The 18,837-nt window shown below is 44.4% G+C and overlaps 1 protein-coding gene across 3 annotated transcripts in view; it reads right to left on the bottom strand.

The window, feature by feature from the left end:
• Window positions 1-18,837, bottom strand: part of FBXO42 (F-box protein 42) — a 101,677-nt gene that overhangs the window by 40,053 nt on the left and 42,787 nt on the right. For all 3 annotated transcript variants that reach the window (XM_068967595.1, XM_068967596.1, XM_068967594.1), the window contains exons 2-3: window positions 7,274-7,540; window positions 4,653-4,769 (exon numbers count right to left, since the gene is read on the bottom strand). In XM_068967595.1, coding sequence (XP_068823696.1) covers window positions 4,653-4,769; window positions 7,274-7,523 — 367 coding nt within the window. In that variant the 5' untranslated portion in view covers window positions 7,524-7,540. The remainder of the gene's footprint in view (window positions 1-4,652; window positions 4,770-7,273; window positions 7,541-18,837) is intronic.

Here is an 18,837-nt window from a genome sequence, read left to right as displayed (position 1 = left end):
GAGCGACTTCACTTTCACTTTTCACTTTCATGCATTGGAGAAGGCAATGGCAACCCACTCCAGAGCCTGGTGGGCTGCCATCTATGGGGTTGCACAGAGTCGGACACGACTGAAGCGACTTAGCAGCAGCAGCAGCCCTCTTGATCCTGTGGTTAAGACTCCACACTTCTGCAGGAGATACAGGTGTGATCTCTGGCCGGGGAAGTAAGATGCTGCAATGCGGGAGGGAGAGAAGTGGGGGAGGAAAGGAGGAAGAAAAGACTTAGCAAAGATGGGATGATTAAGTCATAAGTGTGAGTAATGAAAGATCTGAGACAGACTGCAGAGACAGAACAGGGTCAGCACGGTTCGACTTCTGTTGTTGAGGGAGGGAGAGGAACTGAGCGTGAAACCAAACTTTCAAGTTTGTACAACAGAGAGGATAATGCCATTCACTAAATTAAGGAGAGAAGAAAATTTGGGGGGAACTACGCAATTTGGTGATGGACAGGGAAGCCTGGCATGCTGCACTCCATGGGTTTGCAAAGAGTCAGACACAACTGAGCGACTGAACTGAACTGAATTCTAGGTTCTGCTCAAAATCCTTCAAGCTAGGCTTCAGCAGTATGTGAACTGAGAACTTCCAGGTGTACAAGCTGGGTTTAGAAAAAGCAGATGATCCAGAGATCAAATTGCCAACATTCACTGGATCGTGGAGAAAGCGAGGGAGTTCCAGAAAAACAACTACTTCTGCTTCATTGACTACACAAGCCTTTGACTCTGTGGATCACAACAAACTGTGGAAAACTCCTAAACATATGGGCGTATATACATTTTACGGATGAGGAAAGTCGATCAGAGGAGCCAAGGAACTTGCTTCCCAAATCAAAAGTTTTTCTTTAGCATGCAGCCTCTCCTACACAGATAATTATGGTAAAAGGCAGATGGTAATAAACATTAAGAGACAGACTACCTTACATGTCTCTTGAGAAACCTCCGTGTGAGTCAAGAAGCAACAGTTAGAATCAGACATGGAACAAATGACAGGTTCACAATTGGGAAAGGAGTTCAACAAGGCTGTATATCGTCACCCTGCTTATTAACTTACATGCAGAGTACATCATGTGAAACGCTGGGCTGGAGGAAGCACAAGGTAGAATCAAGACTGCCAGGAGAAATATCAACAACCTCAGATACATGATGGTACGGCTCAAATGGCAGAGAGTGAAGAGAAACTAGAGTTTCTTGGTGAAAGTAGAGACAGAAAGTAGAGAGTGAAAAAGCTGGCTTGAAACTCAACATTCAGAAAACTAAGATCATGGCATCCGGTCCCATCACTTCATGGCAAATAGATGGGGAAACAATGGAAACAGTGACAGACTTTATTTTCTTGGGCTCCAAAATCACTGCAGATGGTGACTGCAGCCATGAAATTAAAAGATGCTTACTCCTTGGAAGGAAAGCTATGACCAACCTAGACAGCATATTGAAAAGCAGAGACATTACTTTGCCAACAAAGGTCCGTCTAGTCAAGGCTATGGTTTTTCCAGTGGTCATGTATGGATGTGAGAGGTGGACTGTGAAGAAAGCTGAGTGCTGAAGAATTGATGCTTTTGAACTGTGGTGTTGGAGAAGACTCTTGAAGGTCCCTTGGACTGCAAGATCAAACCAGTCAATCCTAAAGGAAATTAGTCCTGGAAGGACTGATGCTGAAGCTGAATACTTTGGCCACTGATGCAAAAACCTGACTCACTAGAGAAGACTCCGATGCTGGGAAAGAGTGAAGGCAGGAGGAGAAGGGGAAGACAGAGGACAAGATGGTTGGATGGCACCAGCCACTCAATGGCCATGGGTTGGAGCAAGTGCTGGGAGATGGTAAAGGACAGGGAGGCCTGGCATGCTGCCTTCCACGGGGAGGCAAAGAGTTGGATACAACTGAGCAATTAAACAACAAAGGGTTCCAACACTATTTGTTTCAAAACACCATCCTCAGGCTTCCGTTGGTAGTCTAATATTTAAGAAACCACCTGGCAATGCAAGGGACACCAGTTCGACCCCTGGTTTGGGAAGATCCCACGTGCCTCAGAGCTCCTAACCCCGTGCACACCACCACTCAGCCTGCATTCTGGACCACTCGAGCCCCACCTACTGTGCCACGGGACTTAGAGCTGCTCCAAGCAATGGAGAAGCCCGCGCCAGCGAGAAGCCCGGGCACCGCCTCCAGAGCGAGCCCTCTTCCTGCGGCAACAAAGGCCACCACAGGCAAGAACAAATGAACCTTGTCTCTGCTCCTCACTCCAAGCATCTGCAGATAACTGAAGCCACCCCTCCTCCAACAACAAAGACTGGGCCTAATATGGATCCTCCCATCAGTTCATAAAATGTTTTCAGCAAGGATTCATCTAAATTTTACTGCAAAGTATACGTCTATGAACTCCTGAAAACATTTGAGACTCTTTCAAAACTATTTTTATCATCATAACAAGTAGCAGCAGCTGAAGAAGCAGTCATTGTCTTTTCGCTGCGCTGCCAGCCGCGCACACAGTGCCCAAGCGGCGCCGGGGGACTGCTACAGCCGACGCTCAGGGCAAGGGCACGCACGGCACGGCCACGCTCACAGGAGGAGACCAGCAAAAGCCAGTCCTGACCGCACAGACCCCACAATGCGTCTCACAGACACCTCCCTCCCCCGAAGTCCGAGCAGCGTACTTTTGAGATCTACTGCTCAGGGGGTTTACAACAGCAAGAGTAGAAACAGCTCCCCGAGAGAACTGACAGCAGCCAACACCTCGACTCATTCCTCTGATCTACTTAGACTCAGTTCACAGACGGCGACGAGCCCTCGTGTTTCACTGAACACCTCTGGACGTGAGGGCACGGCATATGGTCTGCGGCAGCCAACCTCCAAGAGACCGCCACGGGTCCCCACCGCCTGGCACTGCACCCTTGGTGAGCCCCGGTGTGACCCACAGGACAGAGCAGAAAGGACGGGGCTCGCTTCAGAGGTCAGGCTGTAGGAAACAGCACGGCCGCCAGCTCAGCGTCTCCGCGTCTCGCTCGGATCACTCATTTTGCGGGAAGCCCGCTGCCAAGTCGTGAGCAGCTCTGTGCAGAAGTCCACGCGGTAAGGAACCGAGTCTTCTCTCAACAGTTACTAAGTGAGCCTGGAGACAGACGCCCCAGGCATCGCTCGAGGGCTCAGGGGCCGGGAGCCCTGGCTGACAGACTGGCTGTAACCTCATGAGAGACCCTGACTCAGAACTTTCCAGCTGAGCTACTCCCAAATTCTTGACCCTGAGGAACTGTGAGATAATAAATCTTGTTTTAAGTTGGTAACTTTTCGAGTAATTCTTATGTAACACTGATAACCAATAACTCTCCTTCCCCTCAATTTTCAAAATATGGCTTAAAAAAAGAGACACAAATATAAAAGTTAACAGTGAAAGACAATATGAGTTAGGTGCCAAATCAGTATTCCAGACAGAAGTTCAGATCAGGAAAATTTTTTCTGTGGCTCAGAGAGTTGAGAAAAGCTTTCCCCAAAGAGCTAGAACTTAAACTGAGCTTTCAAGAAGAAGCAGGCTTCAGCTAAGTGGACGAGAATACTCCAGGGAGGAAGAAATGAGCACAGCAAAAGGACAACTTAAAATGAGGTGAGCTCTTGGGAAAAGTCAGGAGATGAAGAAGTAAATGTAGAGATAAGTCGGGTTAAAGAGGGTTTTAAATATGACCAAGTTTAGCTTTTACCACTGGACAGATGCTCAAGGTTTCTGAATAGGCAAGTAATACAACTAAAGCAGTAATTCCGAGAACTTTCTAAAAGGCTTCCCTCTCTTCTCAATGAACTTCTGTAAAACCAAATATGTGAACACCTTTACTGGCCTCCAGCGCAACACAGCTCAGGCTCACTTCCACGGATGGACAGGAACCAACAGTGGGCTTCCCCTGGTGGCTCAGGGCAAAGCAGTCGCCTCCGGAATGAAATGATACTGGGAAGTCCCTGGCGGTCGTGGTTAGGATCCAGTGCTCTCATTGCTGGGGCCTGGGTTTCATCGCTGGTCAGGGAACTAAGACTCCACAAGGTGTGGGGCCCGAGTCAAAGGAAAACATACGTAAAGTGGCATCTATAAAAATCAGCTACAATGGAGAGTTAATTCCAGAATAAGTCAAAGCTCTAAATTATGTCTATTTGCCAGAACATTTTATTTATAATTTTATTACTTAAATTTGTATTTTATAATCAATATCCTTCACGTTCAGAATTTGTGTGTGACCTCAGTCAAATTCCGTGTTTGCCGAACACACACCATGTTAAAACAGAGTTCTTGCTAAACTCTGGCTACTCCCGAAGCAGGATCACAGAAACGCCCTGATGCACACCTTCCCTTCATCCTTCTCTTACCCGATGTCAAGTGTGTAAAAGCCCAGGCCCTTGACCTCTTTGGAGTACAGACACTGGGAAAATCCAGTGGAAAAGCAGAGCATAAAACTATGCCACAGAGCCTACAGTACTGTTAGGCTCACGCTCTTCCCTAATCTGGCTGTAAAATTAGTATGAATCCTCACTTACATTCCCTTCATTAAAAACGTCAGACAAAACACAGGCCTCAAAAATAGTTTTTGCAAACATGACCGCCGGCAAGATGGGACCTGCTTTCAGGATGAATACTTACTGTGTGAGAACCGCTGGGTGATGGGGGTCCCGGGATAAGGGTATGTCCGACTCTCCCACTGGATGTTTCCCTCCTGAACAGCCTTTATGAAACCATGGTAACACTGGTGAGCTACACCTAAAGACAAAAATAACCAATGCCTCAGCCTGGACTCTTCACTTATAAATCAAACTATTAGAGCTGAAGCTATTGTCCTATCACTTTTTTAAGATGTAAGTTTCTTTGAGGAACTCCAAATTTCTTTGATTTTCTTTCATTCAAAGACAGAAAACAAAATCACATAAGCTCAAAACTGGAAGATCTAATCTTTAGATTTTACCAAGGTTAAATGACTCCCTCAAGGTGACAAAATCAGCTCACACTTTAACTCTGCTCCACTTACACCGCATCATAAGGAAACATATCAAAATAATTGGTGCTACTTACTCCAAAACAAAGAGACTTGGGAGATAATTTAGTTTTGCGAGAAAAAATACAGTAAAACAATCTCTGAAATATAACAGCTGTTTAGTAAATATCTATGGTTAGACCACGGATTCTCTGTATTAAACAAGGAGATAATAACTAGCTGACAGTGGATTATGAAATGATGAATTTATAACTAAGGAAAACTGTTTAAAAAAAAAATCAGAGTTTTTACTATAATGCTGGATACATGTCATTATATACATGTCCAAAGTCACAGGATGTACCCCCTAAAGTAAACTGCAGATTTTGAGTGACAATGATACATCAATGTTACCAATGCAGGATCATCAACTGTAAAACGTACCACCCTGGTGAGGATGCTGAAAGCGGGAGAGGCTGTCACGTCTCGGGGCAGAGGCTATATGGGAAATCTATGACCCCCGCAATTTTGCTGTGAACCCAAAAACAACTTTAAAAAAAATAAAGTCCATTTTTTTAAAAAGTGAGAGCTTCATACTTCTGGAACAATCTGTTTTTCCAACACATGAAATTACTATCTTATTTCAAAGAGAAGCGTTTTGAATGAAGTGTACAATCAATTATTTACATTTTGAAAGAATATCATTCTTGAATTTATGCCACCTTGTGGATCCTTAAGTAGGATCACAGAACATGTTTTCCAGTGATGATCATTCTCCCTTGGTTGAACTCACAGATAAGAGCTGGAACATTAAAAAGACATGACCATTCTTAATGTGTGACCATACTGCCAACTATACACTGGTGAAGTAATACCGATTTTCAAATCCTGGACTGAGGTAAGGCAGCAATGGATAAAAGACAGAGACATGATGATTGAGGGGAGAAAACACTGTGCTGGCAGGGACTCCCCCCGAAGACCTAAGACTGTGCATACTACGCTAAGGTTCTTTTCTCTTGAAAAAGAAAAGGGAGAAATGATAAGAATGCCAAGAATAAATAAGTCTCTTTGATTAGATCGCCCCCCCCCCCATGTATGATTCTTCCTCCTCTATTTTCGAGGAGACTCCATCCACCTCCGTAGTGCAGGGAGCCAGTCTCTCCTGCAGAGTCCACTAACTCTGCAACAGAAGCAGGCTGTGCACGCCGATGTCACCAGTTGTGAGCAGATGCGCGCAGGGCCCGGGGGCAGTTTCAACACAGCCGGTCCTTTTTAGCCATTGAGGTTGCACTCCAGACAACTGATAAAGACCCTGCTCCTCAGAGAACCTCTCTGGTTCTAGGAAAGATTTTAAGACTGATTCTGATCTAAACCTTTTCCCTCTCTCTTATCTCTGGCTGCCTTGCTCACATCAGCAAAGAAAAAGTCAATACAACCCTTGCTTTGATCAAAGACTATTCAACTGGCTTGGTCATCTTCATTAAAAACAAAAAAAGGCCCTTTCTACCTAAAACAAAATAACTGTTATTAATTCAAAATACAGGGGACTGCACTGATGGTTCAGTGGTTAAGACCACTCTCCAGCACAGGGGTGCAGGTCTGATCCCTGGTCAGGGAGCGAAGACCCCACATGCCTCACGGTCAAAAAAACAAAAACAGAAGCAATATTGTAACAGATTCAATAAAGACTTTAAAAATGGTCCACACAAAAAAATATTTGAAAAAACATATATAATTAGTAACTTCAACATTTAGTTAAAGCTGAAATCTTGATTAGAAAATGGAGGGGAAAAAAGGGAGAAATATATTTTAAAAAGTAAAATACACACATAGGACCTGGGCTGTTTAGACATAAAATCAAGCATCAAATGCTTTCATAACTCCACATCTACCATAAACAGCTACTTTAAGCTATTCACAGGTTGCTAGGTCAACTGTAAAGCGGTCACGACAGTCTTGGCAATGTGAGAGTTGTATGAAAGTTAGCTCTTACCGTCAATCCACGCTCATCCCTATTCTGCCTATTCCAGAATAATGCAGCTTACTGGATCAACTCCAGGAATATGCAGGAAAGAATCCTCATTTTAAAACTTCAAGCTGGATTAAAAACTACAGCATTCAAGCTGTTCATAAAACTAGGCAGGATAAAGAGAAAGAAAAATGTACAGGGCGAACTGTCTACCGCTGTTTCAGAACGACGATAAACGGAAGGGAGGAAACAATGAAACAGAGATTCAAAATCATTCAAAGAAATCTTAAATGGGTAGATAAACCTTTGCCCTTTCCAAAGTACCTTTAATCAGCCGATACCACTGCTTGCAGACGAGGGCTGCAGTTTTGTGCTCCTGGTATGGGGAGAGGAAGGACAGGATATACTCCAAAACCTCTTCTGGCAGCTCAGACATGGACCTGTTATGCCGAGTCTCCTCGGCGTCCAGCGCCGCGCGGAGCTCCTCATCTTGCTCCATGGCCCCTTCCAGCACGCTCTCCTCTTGGTCCACAGCCATGAAGCTGTCGTCTTCGCTGTCCGAGGAGCTGGCCATGACATCCCACGTGACAGCTGCAGCAGGAGAGAAGCACACGCCAGGGCACACTTCCTCAAGTTCTGAACTAGCTCAGCGCTTGCAGCCACGCTGGGCACAACCTCTTCCAGATGCTCAGAATGAAACCTGTCCTTTAGCACTTCCCCACACTAGCCGCGAGCTACCTTAATTTGTCAGGCACACCTCAAATGCCAAGCCCATCCCAAATACCTAATAAATCTCTAGAGGCTTCTGATAGCACTTTTTTCCCTCTTCACTGAAAACCTAGAGTGTCAGCCAAGTTCCGGTACAACCATAAAACCAAAAGACTTGTTCTCAACAACTCCTCTAACTCAAGGGCATGGTCGGCAATAGCAAAGGGCGCAGCAGCTAGCTTCCCTTAGCCCGAAATATGATTCAGGACCTCAAACTTAGGAGAAGAAACTAACGGTGCACCCTAAAAGAGTAAAGGAACACTGAGGATGTGTGGATAAGAAATGATAGGGTGTTTCTTTTAGCTTTTATACAAGACAGTTCACTTAAGAGGATAATAAATGTTCTAATAACAAGCTTAACTAGTGTAATACCAAATACAAGACAATATTTAAAATAGGAAACATCGAAACAGATCTGAGGGGCTAAAAAATGAAAACACTCTAAATACCCATCAACAAGAGAACAGATAGACTGTGCTGCGTTCATACAAGAGAGCACTGTGCGGGAAGGAGCCACAGACACTCAGGGGTGAATCCTGACGCGGAGCGAGAGGCAGAATAGCACATACTACATGTCCAAACTGAACATGAGGCAAAAGCAACTTACGTACAGTATCTTAAAAACTGGAAAGAGCGACCACAGCAAGAAGAACAAGAGTCAAAACTCACGAAGTTGCTCCTGACACAATGCATCTGCCAAATTAGCTACAATACTGCAACGCGTCCTAACCGAGTGGCTGCTGGTGAACCGATGGTGATGGACAACTGGGGGCTACTGAGAAGCAGGGGAGCGGCCTAAATGCTCACGGTCGGGAGAGGGGAGCGGTGGCAGAGGAAGGGCAGCAGCAATCCCCGCCATTCCTCGGAAGCAGGCAGGAACTGGGACGGGTTTACAATAAACTGTGTTAAATAAAAGACCCTAGACAGCCACCTCTGCTCTACTGTGAGTGAACTCCGTTCCACGTGCTTAACTTGCTAGAGGAAGGCCTTTCCATTTTCAGCCCTAACTCCTAGGCTGAAGAGTACAGTCACATATCAAAGTGACTGTGCTGCCCAAGGCAATCTACACATTCGATGGAATCCCTATCAAGTCACCAATGGCATTTTCACAGAACTAGAACAGAATTTCTTAAATTTTGTATAGCGACATAAAAGATCCTAACAGACATAAACGAATAGCCAAAGCAATCCTGAGAAAGAAAAACGGAGCTGGAAGAAAGAGGCTCCTGACTACTCTCCACGCTACGAAGCTACAGCAATCAAAACAGTGCAGAGCTGGCACAACCCAGAAATACGCAGACCAATGGAGGGGACAGGAAGCTCAGAGACAAACGCACGCACCTCCGGTCACTTCATCTAGGACAGAGTGGTGCTGGGGAAGCTGGACAGCTATATGTAAAAAGATGAAACTAGAAAACTCTCTAACACCATACAGAAAAATAGACTCAAAATGGAGCAAAGATAAATGTAAGACCAGAAGGAAAACACAGTCAGACCACTTTTTGACATGAATCATAGCAATATATTTTTCAAGCCATCTCCCAGAGTAATGGAAATAAAAACACAAGTAAACAAATGGGATTTAATTAAATTCAGTAACTTTTGCACAGCAAAGGAAATCATAAACAAAATGAAAAGACAACCCAGAGAACAGAAGGAAATATTTGCAAATGATGTGACTGACAAAGGGTTCAGTTCAGTTCAGTCACGTCCAACTTTGCGACCCCAGAGACTGCAGCACGCCAGGCTTCCCTGTCCATCACCAATTCCAGTTTACTGAAACTCATGAGCATTGAGTCGGTGATGCCATCCAGCCATCTCATCCTCTGTCGTCCCCTTCTTCTCCCTCATTCAATCCCTCCCAGCATCAGGGTCTTTTCAAATGAGTCAGTTCTTCACATCAGGTGGACAAAGTAGTGGAGTTTCAGCTTCAACATCAGTCTTTCCAATGAATATTCAGGATTGATTTCCTCTATGATGGACGGGTTGGATCTCCTTGCAGTCCAAGGGACTCTCAAGAGTCTTCTCCAACACCACAGTTCAAAAGCATCAATTCTTCGGCACTCAGCTTTCTTCACAGTCCAACTCTCACATCCATACATAGCCTTGACTACACGGACCTTTGTTGACAAAGTAAAGTCTCTGCTTTTGAATATGCTGCCATCACTTTCCTTCCAAGGAGTAAGCGTCTTTTAATTTCATAGCTGCAATCACCATCTGCAGTGATTTTGGAGCCCAGAAAAATAAAGTCTGACACTGTTTCCACTGTTTCCCCATCTATTTCCCATGAAGTGATGGGACCGGATGCCATGATCTTCGTTTTCTGAATGTTGAGCTTTAAGCCAACTTTTTCACTCTCCTCATTCACTTTCATCAAGAGGCTTTTTAGTTCCTCTTCACTGTCTGCCATAAGGGTGGTGTCATCTGCATATCTGAGGTTATTGATATTTCTCCCGGCAATCTTGATTCCAGCTTGTCCTTCCTCCAGCCCAGCGTTTCTCATGATGTACTCTGCATTTAAGTTAAATAAGCAGGGTGACAATATACAGCCTTGACGTACTCCTTTTCCTATTTGGAACCAGTCTGTTGTTCCATGTCCAGTTCTAACTGTTGCTTCCTGACCTGCATATAGGTTTCTCAAGAGGCAGGTTAGGTGGTCTGGTATTCCCATCTCTTTCATAATTTTCCACAATTTGTGGTGATCCATACAGTCAAACTGTGATGCTGGAGAAGACTCTTGAGAAGCCGTTGGACTGCAAGGAGATCAAACCAGTCAACCCTCGAGAAAATCAACCCTGAATATTCACTGGAAGGACTGATGCTGAGGCTGAAAGCTTTAATACTTTGGCCATGTGATGTGAAGAGCTGACTCATTAGAAAAGACCCTGATGCTGGGAAAGATTGAAGGCAAAAGGAGAAGGGGGCAGCAGGGGATGAGATGGTTAGACAGCATCACCGATTCAGTGGACACAAATCTGAGCGAACTCTAGGAGATAGTGAAGGACGGGGAAGCCTGTCGTGCCCCATCCATGGGGTCGCAAAGAGTCAGACACGATTGAGCGACTTAACAACAACACAGTCAAAGGCTTTGGCATAGTCAATAAAGCAGAAATAGATGTTTTTCTGGAACTCTCTTGCTTTTTCAATAATCCAATGGATGTTGGCAATTTGATCTCTGGTTCCTCTACCTTTTGTAAAGCCAGCTTGAACATCTGGAACTTCACAGTTCACGTACTGCTGAAGCCTGACAAAGGATTAGTCTCTAAAATTCACAGCTCATGTGGCTCAAAAAAAAAAAAACTCCAACTGAACAAAGGGCAAAAGAGCTAAACAGACATTTCTCCGAAGAACACATAGAGACAGTCAAAAGGCACATGAAAAGATGCTCAGCACTGCTAATTTTTAAAGAAAAGCAAATCAAAACTACAATAAGATATGATCTCACACTACTCAGAACAGCCGTCATCAAGGGAAAAAAATTCACAGGGAATTCCCTGGTGGCCCACTGGTCAGAGCTCTGTGCTTTCACTGCTGTGGCCCTGGGTTCAGTCCCCGGCCAGGAAACTAAGTTCCTGGAGCACGGTCAAACGAACAAAGACATCTACAAACGATAAACGGTGGCGAGGGCTGGAGAGGAGGAAGCCCACCTACACTGCTGGTGGCAGCGCAACTGGTGCAGCCACTAAGCACAACAGCAGGGAGGCTCCTTACAAACTAAAACCAGAGCTGCCGTGCGCTCCAGCAATGCCGCTCCCGGGCTCGCACCCACAGAAAGCACAGTGCTCACTCCAGTGTTCCCGGCAGCACTGTTCACAACAGCCAGAACACGGATGCAAGCTAAGTGTCCCTCATCAGACGGATGCATGAAAAGACGGGGCACATACCTACCGTGGACTGCTACCCAGCCATGAAAAAGAATGAAACAATCCATTCATAGCAACCTGGACGGGCCTTCCCAAGCCAGCCAGGGAAAGAAAAGCACCACATGATGCTGCTAACATGCAGGATCTCCAAGAAAAATGATACAAATGGACTTATGTGCAAAACAGTCACAGATTTAGAGAACAAACGCATGGGTGCCAGGGAGGAGAGGGTGGGGAGGAAGGGTGCACTGGGGCTTTGGATCGGACGTGCACAAACTGCTACATTTAAACTAGATAACCAACAAGGCCCTACTGGGCAGCAAGGGAAATTGCTCAATATTCTGTGATAACCTAACTGGGGAAAGAATTTGAAAAAGAATACAAATATTTATAAATGAGTCACTTTGCTGTGTACATGAAACCAACACAACACCGTTAATCAAATACACTCCAATGTAAATGTTAGAAAAGGTTAACAAGAGCGCAGGGACTGCGCCTTGGTGGCACAGCGGACAGGAACCCAGCTGCCCATGCAGGGGACGTGGGCTGGACCCCTGGCTGGGGCTGATCCCACACGCCCTGGGGCAGCTAAGCCCCTGCACCACGAGTGCTGAGCCCACGCTCTAGGGCCCGGGCTCCTCCACAGGAGAAGCCGCTGCAATGAGAAGCCCACGAACCACAAGAAAGAATATCTCCCACTTGCCGCAACCAGACAAAGCCCGTGTTCAGCAACAAAAGTCCAGTGCCGCCCCCCGTTAATCTACTGATTTAAAACCAGTACAGCTGCAGAAAAAAGAACTCAGAATTTCCTGGCCCCCAAACTTTTCTCCCCTCAAAAAGTGCCTTTTTTTCTACTGGGAAAAAAAAATCACTTTTCATAATCCCTCTTACTCTCTTCCTTGCAAGTTGTCATTTTTCATCTCCCATTAACTATATTCCCTCATTTATGGACTGTCTCATATTTTTAACCCTCAGTCAGCTCTGAAATTCACCAAGGAAAAGAGTCCAGAGAAACAGACCCCTTGAGTTTGGCCGCATCTCTCACGTTTGAATTAAACACAGCATCTGAAACACAACTGCCCCCTAGCGCATCTTGACAGACTGTGCACTGAGGGTCTGCTTCTGAACAAACCCCATCGATGAAGGCTGCAAAAGGCTCTTTCTATTACTATTTGTTCCCCAAGCAAAAGAAATCTGTTTGGCTCAATTAAATAACGTCTGACTCTCTTTCCAAATCTTCTCAAAGCGCAATTAGCAAGCCTAAATAAAGGGACTCACATTTTTGTTTGATCCCCAGTTTTCAGCATGCAACCTGAGTGAACTGAATTTTCTCAACTGAAATTTCTCATCATCCAACCATTCCACTGTCCATCACAGTATCAAACCCGACCCCCCCGAGGGCGAGCCTGCTAACTGGGTCTTCAGCACAGGTGCTGAGGGGAGCACACAGGCGTGGGCCCAGCACCAGCCTGCAGCCGGCCACAGCCCCTGCTAGGTGCTGGGACCGCCACTCATACTCCCAGAGGAAGCAGAGCCATTCTGAAATGGTGCTTCATTTTCCATGCCAAAGGATGCCCCGCAAGACACGCCACATGAACTGTGCTAACTCAATGACTGCGGATTTCAGGGAAGCCTTTAAAAGAAATCTTCCTCGCTCTTCGCATTTGTGTTCGGCCTTCTTAGTTTTCCCAAAGTGACCAAGTCTTTGGGAGAAACCACAAGCTGAAGCTAACTCACTAGAATCTGAGCTCCTTGAGAGCAGAGATCATTGCCTAGGCATTTTGTCTTCCTAGCACTAGACATTCAAATAAGGGTGAAGCTTATTGACATTTCTACTCACAACATGCTTTGCATTATTTTATAATAGAAATCACATCAATAATATCAGCACATTCAGCAAACAGCAGATCCTACCCTTATTATATGCCACTGGATGCTGTCAAGATAGCTTACTGGTCAGAGAGAATATACCCCTCTGGTTCCAGGAATTTTGCCCTTTAAAAAGCAAAGACATCACTGTCAACAAAGGTCCACATAGTCAAAGCTACGGTTTTTCGAATAGTCATGTATGGACGTGAGAGTTGGACCATAAAGAAGGGTGAGTGCCAAGGAATTGATGCTTTTGAACAGTGGTATTGGAGAAGACTCTTGAGAGTCCCCTGGACTGCAAGGAGATCCAACCAGTAAATCCTAAAGGAAATCAACCCTGAATACTCATTGGAAGGACTGATGCTGAAGTTCCAATACTTTGGCCACCTGATGCGAAGAGCTGACTGATTGGAAAAGACCCTACTGATGCTGGGAAAGATTGAAGGCAGGAGGAGGAAGGGACGACAGAGGATGAGATGGTTGGATGGCATCACCAACTCGATGGACATGAGTTTGAGCAAGCTCCAGGAGTTGGTGATGGACAGGGAGGCCTGGCGTGCTGCGGTTCACGACTGAGCGACTGAACTGCACTGAAGTCTCTGGGTCTGGGAGATGTGGTTACTGTTTCCAGCTATAATGCTGTGTGACCCAAGGTAAGTCACACAGAGTTAAGACAGGAAAAATCTCTCTACCTCTAAAAAATGGAAGTTTCCCACCTACTTCATAAAGATTCTATAAAGACAGCAGATGGCAACAAACTAATCTGAACTTGTTGGAGGAAACAGATTAACTTGTGAAGAGTTAAAATCGATTCAAAGAAATTCAAGATGGGAATGAGCTTACTTTGTTATCCATGTAACAATCATTGCCCAGAACAGTACGTGACCAATTGTACTTTTGGTTTCTACAGAACTAGACATGTGACAATCCTCTTGGAGTTAACACACTTTCTTTTCTTAAGAAAATCAGAATATACTTCACTTACCTAAAAGAAAGCTGAACATTTAAAATGTAATCAAGTTTATTCTTTACCATTTCAAAAGGTGAAACCAATGCAATTAAGGAAGAAACTTGATGATGATGGTAAAATCAAGCACCGAGGCTTTAAGCACTGAGGCATGCCGGACTGAACGGAAGACACCCACAGTCATCGGTCAGCATGAGGACGAAGCTGCGAGGACGAAGAAGCAACCCCAACAGACAGCATCAGGAAACCTGCGAAGTTGTCCACCACTGTCACACTAAGGTGAGCTAAGGGTTAAATACTGCTCTTGCAAATATAAAATACTGCTGAATGAAGATTTACAGACCACAATACGATCCAGTCTAAGATGATAATGTCTTCCTATTTTCCACCAGTATCATCACTGTACTAGATCAAATGAAGAAGTCACAAACGAAAAACTGGCCAAAGATAAAATGCACCTTACTTCACGCACTCCGAAGATACCAATGGAACATTCAGTTCAATCGCTCAGTCATGTCCGACTCTTTGCAACCCCACAGACTGCAGCACGCCAGGCCTCCCTGTCCATCACCAACTCCCGGAGCTTACTCAAACTCAAGTCCATTGAGTTGGTGATGCCATCCAACCTTCTCATCCTCTGTCGTCCCCTTCTCCATCTGCCCTCGATCTTTCCCAGCATCAGGATCTTTTCGAATGAGTCAGCTCTTCGCATCAGGTGGCCAAAGTATTGGAGTCTCAGCTTCAACATCAGTCCTTCCAATGAACACCCAGGACTGATTTCCTTTAGGATGGACTGGTTGGATCTCCTTGCAGTTCAAAGGACTCTCAAGTGTCCTCTCCAACATCACAGTTCAAAAGCATCCATTCTTCAGTGCTCAGCTTTCTTTATAGTCCAACTCTCACATCCATACACGACCATTGGAAAAACCATAGCCTTGACTAGATCCCATGGGAGTCACAAAAAGAAGATATGCCGCCAATTCCTCTCAGAGAGATTAACCCAGTAAGAGCCAGAGACACATGGAGAATACCAACACAAGACAGACTGTGGCACCAAACAAGAAGTTCTAGCAGCTCAGGGAAGGAAGAGATGGCTTCCAACTAGTTTGAGAAGGAAGTTACACAGAAGGAAGCCTTTGGGCTTGAAGAATAGGCTTAGAGTTAGTCATCCCAGAGCGTGAAATGGGGGAAAGTGGGAAGACGAAAGAGTTTCGAGTTACTGTCTCCTGTACCAACATTCTTTGTCATTTACAGAATTACTTTCAGGACAAAAGCGCAAAAGCCATTTTTTATGTGATGGGCATTTTATCACAAGTACAAACTACTTAATATCTTACGTACATTAACAGAGGTTCATAATCTGCAGACTCCTTAACTCCTGACAGTCGATATTTTGACCAAAAAAGTCTAGAAATAGAGAAATTTGGCATAACTACAGTTGCTATTAGCAAACTGTAAGCTATTTTGACAAGGAAATTCAGAGAGCTGTTTCTAAAAAGCATTCCAAGTTTAATAACAGATATCAGCTACAGTGAGGTTCTTTTCTAATGGTTAACTCATCTCTCTGTGTTATCTAAGAGTCGTTTTAATGAAATAGAAAAATGAAGTGTTTCCCCCAAGTACCTATCAGGATACTTTCTTATCACTCTTTGCAATGGCTGACGTTAAATGAAAGTGGTTCATGACTATCAGAGAGCAGAAATGCGCCAGTTCTCAGGCCCACGCCCCGTATTCATATGCAGCCAGCAGATTTCACTGCATATGAATGGCTGAGGAGAATGTACTGGTTTCAACCAATGAAGATATTCTAGGTTCTGAAAATTCCATATATTCTAGGTTCAGCAAAATGTTTCATGTGGTATAAACTGAATAAGTGTAACAGAACTTTAATACCCAAATTTTTATTTTGTGAGAGCTTGGATTTTTAGATTTTAAGTAATAACATACAGAGCACAGAACAATTCTAGTTGCATAATTCAGCTGTAACACTGACGTGAGACAGAAGGCTTTCACAGGAAGTTCAGTATAAATCAGAGGAGAGTGAGAGAGTAGGTGCATTAAAAGGTGGGGTTTTCTAGGCTTAGAAATCACTTTTCTCTCGAAAATAACCATTTATGAAAGACGATGCGGAAGAGGCAGATAGCCACACTGCAACAGCAGTGAGCTGCATCAGCCCAGAGCGGACCACACCAGGCTGCGGCGAAGCTCACGCAGGCACCTCTCCTTCCGCCTTCCGCAGCACTGAAGACCTGCCTTCACACTAGCGCTTACTGCGCCACTGCCTGCCGCCGCCGCCTCCTCCCTAGGGCACAACGGGAAACAACTCATTTCTTGTATCCATATACACACTCAGCAAAAGACTGCCGAATGAATAAGCAGACAAGTCTCAGGAATTCATTTCAGAGTCAACAACAAAACCTAAATGTTCACTTCTAGATATTGTGATAAAAAACAGAAACTTCCTATCAAAAACTTAAGTAAAACTAATAAAATCAGAGACTTCAGACAGCTGAAAGCAACTAGAGAGTAAAAATGGGGCATAAGGACTTCCCCAGTGGCCCAGTGGTGAAGACTCTGCACTCTCCCTGCAGAAGGCGTGGGTTCCATCCCTGGCTGGGGAACTAAAATCTTATAAGCTGCTTGGTGCTGCCAAAGAAATTAAAAAAAAAAAAAAATTAAAAGCTAAAATGTACAGTTCCTAAAAATCATTACTATATTTAAAATGTTCTGATTTTTTCTGCCGTTATATACCCTCACTCTGACAACAAGGGAGGAGTAAGGGAAATCCTCTGTGTGCCAAGATTCTCTTAGCCTTTTGGGGAAAGGTTCTATTGCAGCAGTTCTCAGACCTCTGAATTTCACAGATCAGCAAGTTTTGTTGGACTCATATAGGGCCAACAAATTTTTATTTTCCCGAATAAGGCAAAAAAAAAAAAAAACCCTGCAAAAAGCAAAAACAAAAAAACTACACACACACACACGTCCTACCACCTGATCATCAGTTTCATAGAAAGGTGTTTAAACATTCAAGCTGGAAAATCATAATCTCTGAATAACAGTTTTTACTTTCAAGAAAGGAAACCTGGATTTCCCTGGTGGTACAGTGGTTAAAAACCCACCCGCCGATGCAGGGGACACAGGTTTGATCCCCCCTCTGGGAAGAGTCCAGATGCCACAGGACAACTAAGCTCACACACCACAGCTGAGCCCATGCGGTGCACACGCGCCCCAGGGCCTGTGAGCCACAGGACCTCTCAGAAGTGAGAGAGACGCCCTTGCACGTGGCCAGAGAGCAGCCTTCCACTGGCCGCAGCCAGAGAAAGCCTGCGCGCAGCAACGCAGACCCAGCGCAGTCAGAGAGGAGAGGCCTCACAAACACGCACGCACGCAGAGACCCTCAGGGCAGCGTGAGCCTGGACCCGTACTCTTGGAACTGCGGTCTCACTACTTGCCACGATATTAACATTTCAGTTTACTACTTATTTCATTTGTGAAAAAAGTCCACAATTTAAACAAGTTATATAGTCTGAATTTATTAAAAGGCTAATTTAAATTAAAACTCCCAGTATGCTGGGAAACCATTTCCTAATGCTAGAAAAAGAGACAATGATGGCTACTGGCAAGAATGCATGAAAGATGAATGTAACCTAATTTCTTTTAGAAACACCTTAGCTGATCTTTTGTTTCATTGGCTGGTAAAGTTATAACACTTTTTACTTATGTATTTCCCCTACTAAATTCTTAAGGTCTATATTTTTAGCAAGACTTAACCGTAGCACTTTTCTTCTTTAAACTACAATGAAACATATCAATTCTTATTACTGTTATTTAGGGGTGTTGCAGTGAAACTTATAATTTCAAACTTTCCACAGAAGCCAAACCTTAAAACATAAGATGCTATTTTATGCTACATTTAAAAAAAAAGAAAAAGAAAGAGAAGAATAAAAAGGAACAAGTCCAAACCTCATTCCAAAATGATTTAAGTTGGGAAACTCTTCAGGATCTAGAGGAAAGTCTACAAAATAATAAAGAAAACAAAACTCTCCCCCGGGGGAAGGATGGCTAGAGCAATCACCACTTCATAGCTTCAGTTTTAAGAAGGGCTAACATCTTTCTAGTTCACTCATCCACTACAGAGCTATTTCATTGGAAGAAACACATTTTTAAAGTTTTATTATCATTTTTGGCTGTGCCATACAGCTTACAAGATCTTAGTCCCCTGACCTGGCCCCTGCAGTGGAAGCGCTGAGTCCTAACCCCTGGACCAGTAGGAAATTTCCAGAAGGAATAACTGTTTAACAGAAGAACTGAACGATATCTGTATACTCATGTTCAGAGCAGCACCGTTCACAACAGCAAAAAGGTGGAAACAACACAAATGCCTATCAGTGGGTCATGGACAAATAAAACGCAGCAGACAC

The sequence above is a fragment of the Capricornis sumatraensis genome, chromosome 3 (genome assembly GCF_032405125.1).
Source record: "Capricornis sumatraensis isolate serow.1 chromosome 3, serow.2, whole genome shotgun sequence".
In the NCBI taxonomy this organism is placed as follows: Eukaryota; Metazoa; Chordata; class Mammalia; order Artiodactyla; family Bovidae; genus Capricornis; species Capricornis sumatraensis.
The sequence above is the reverse complement of the archived record's forward strand: the minus strand, read 5'-3'. Positions and strand labels throughout refer to the sequence as shown.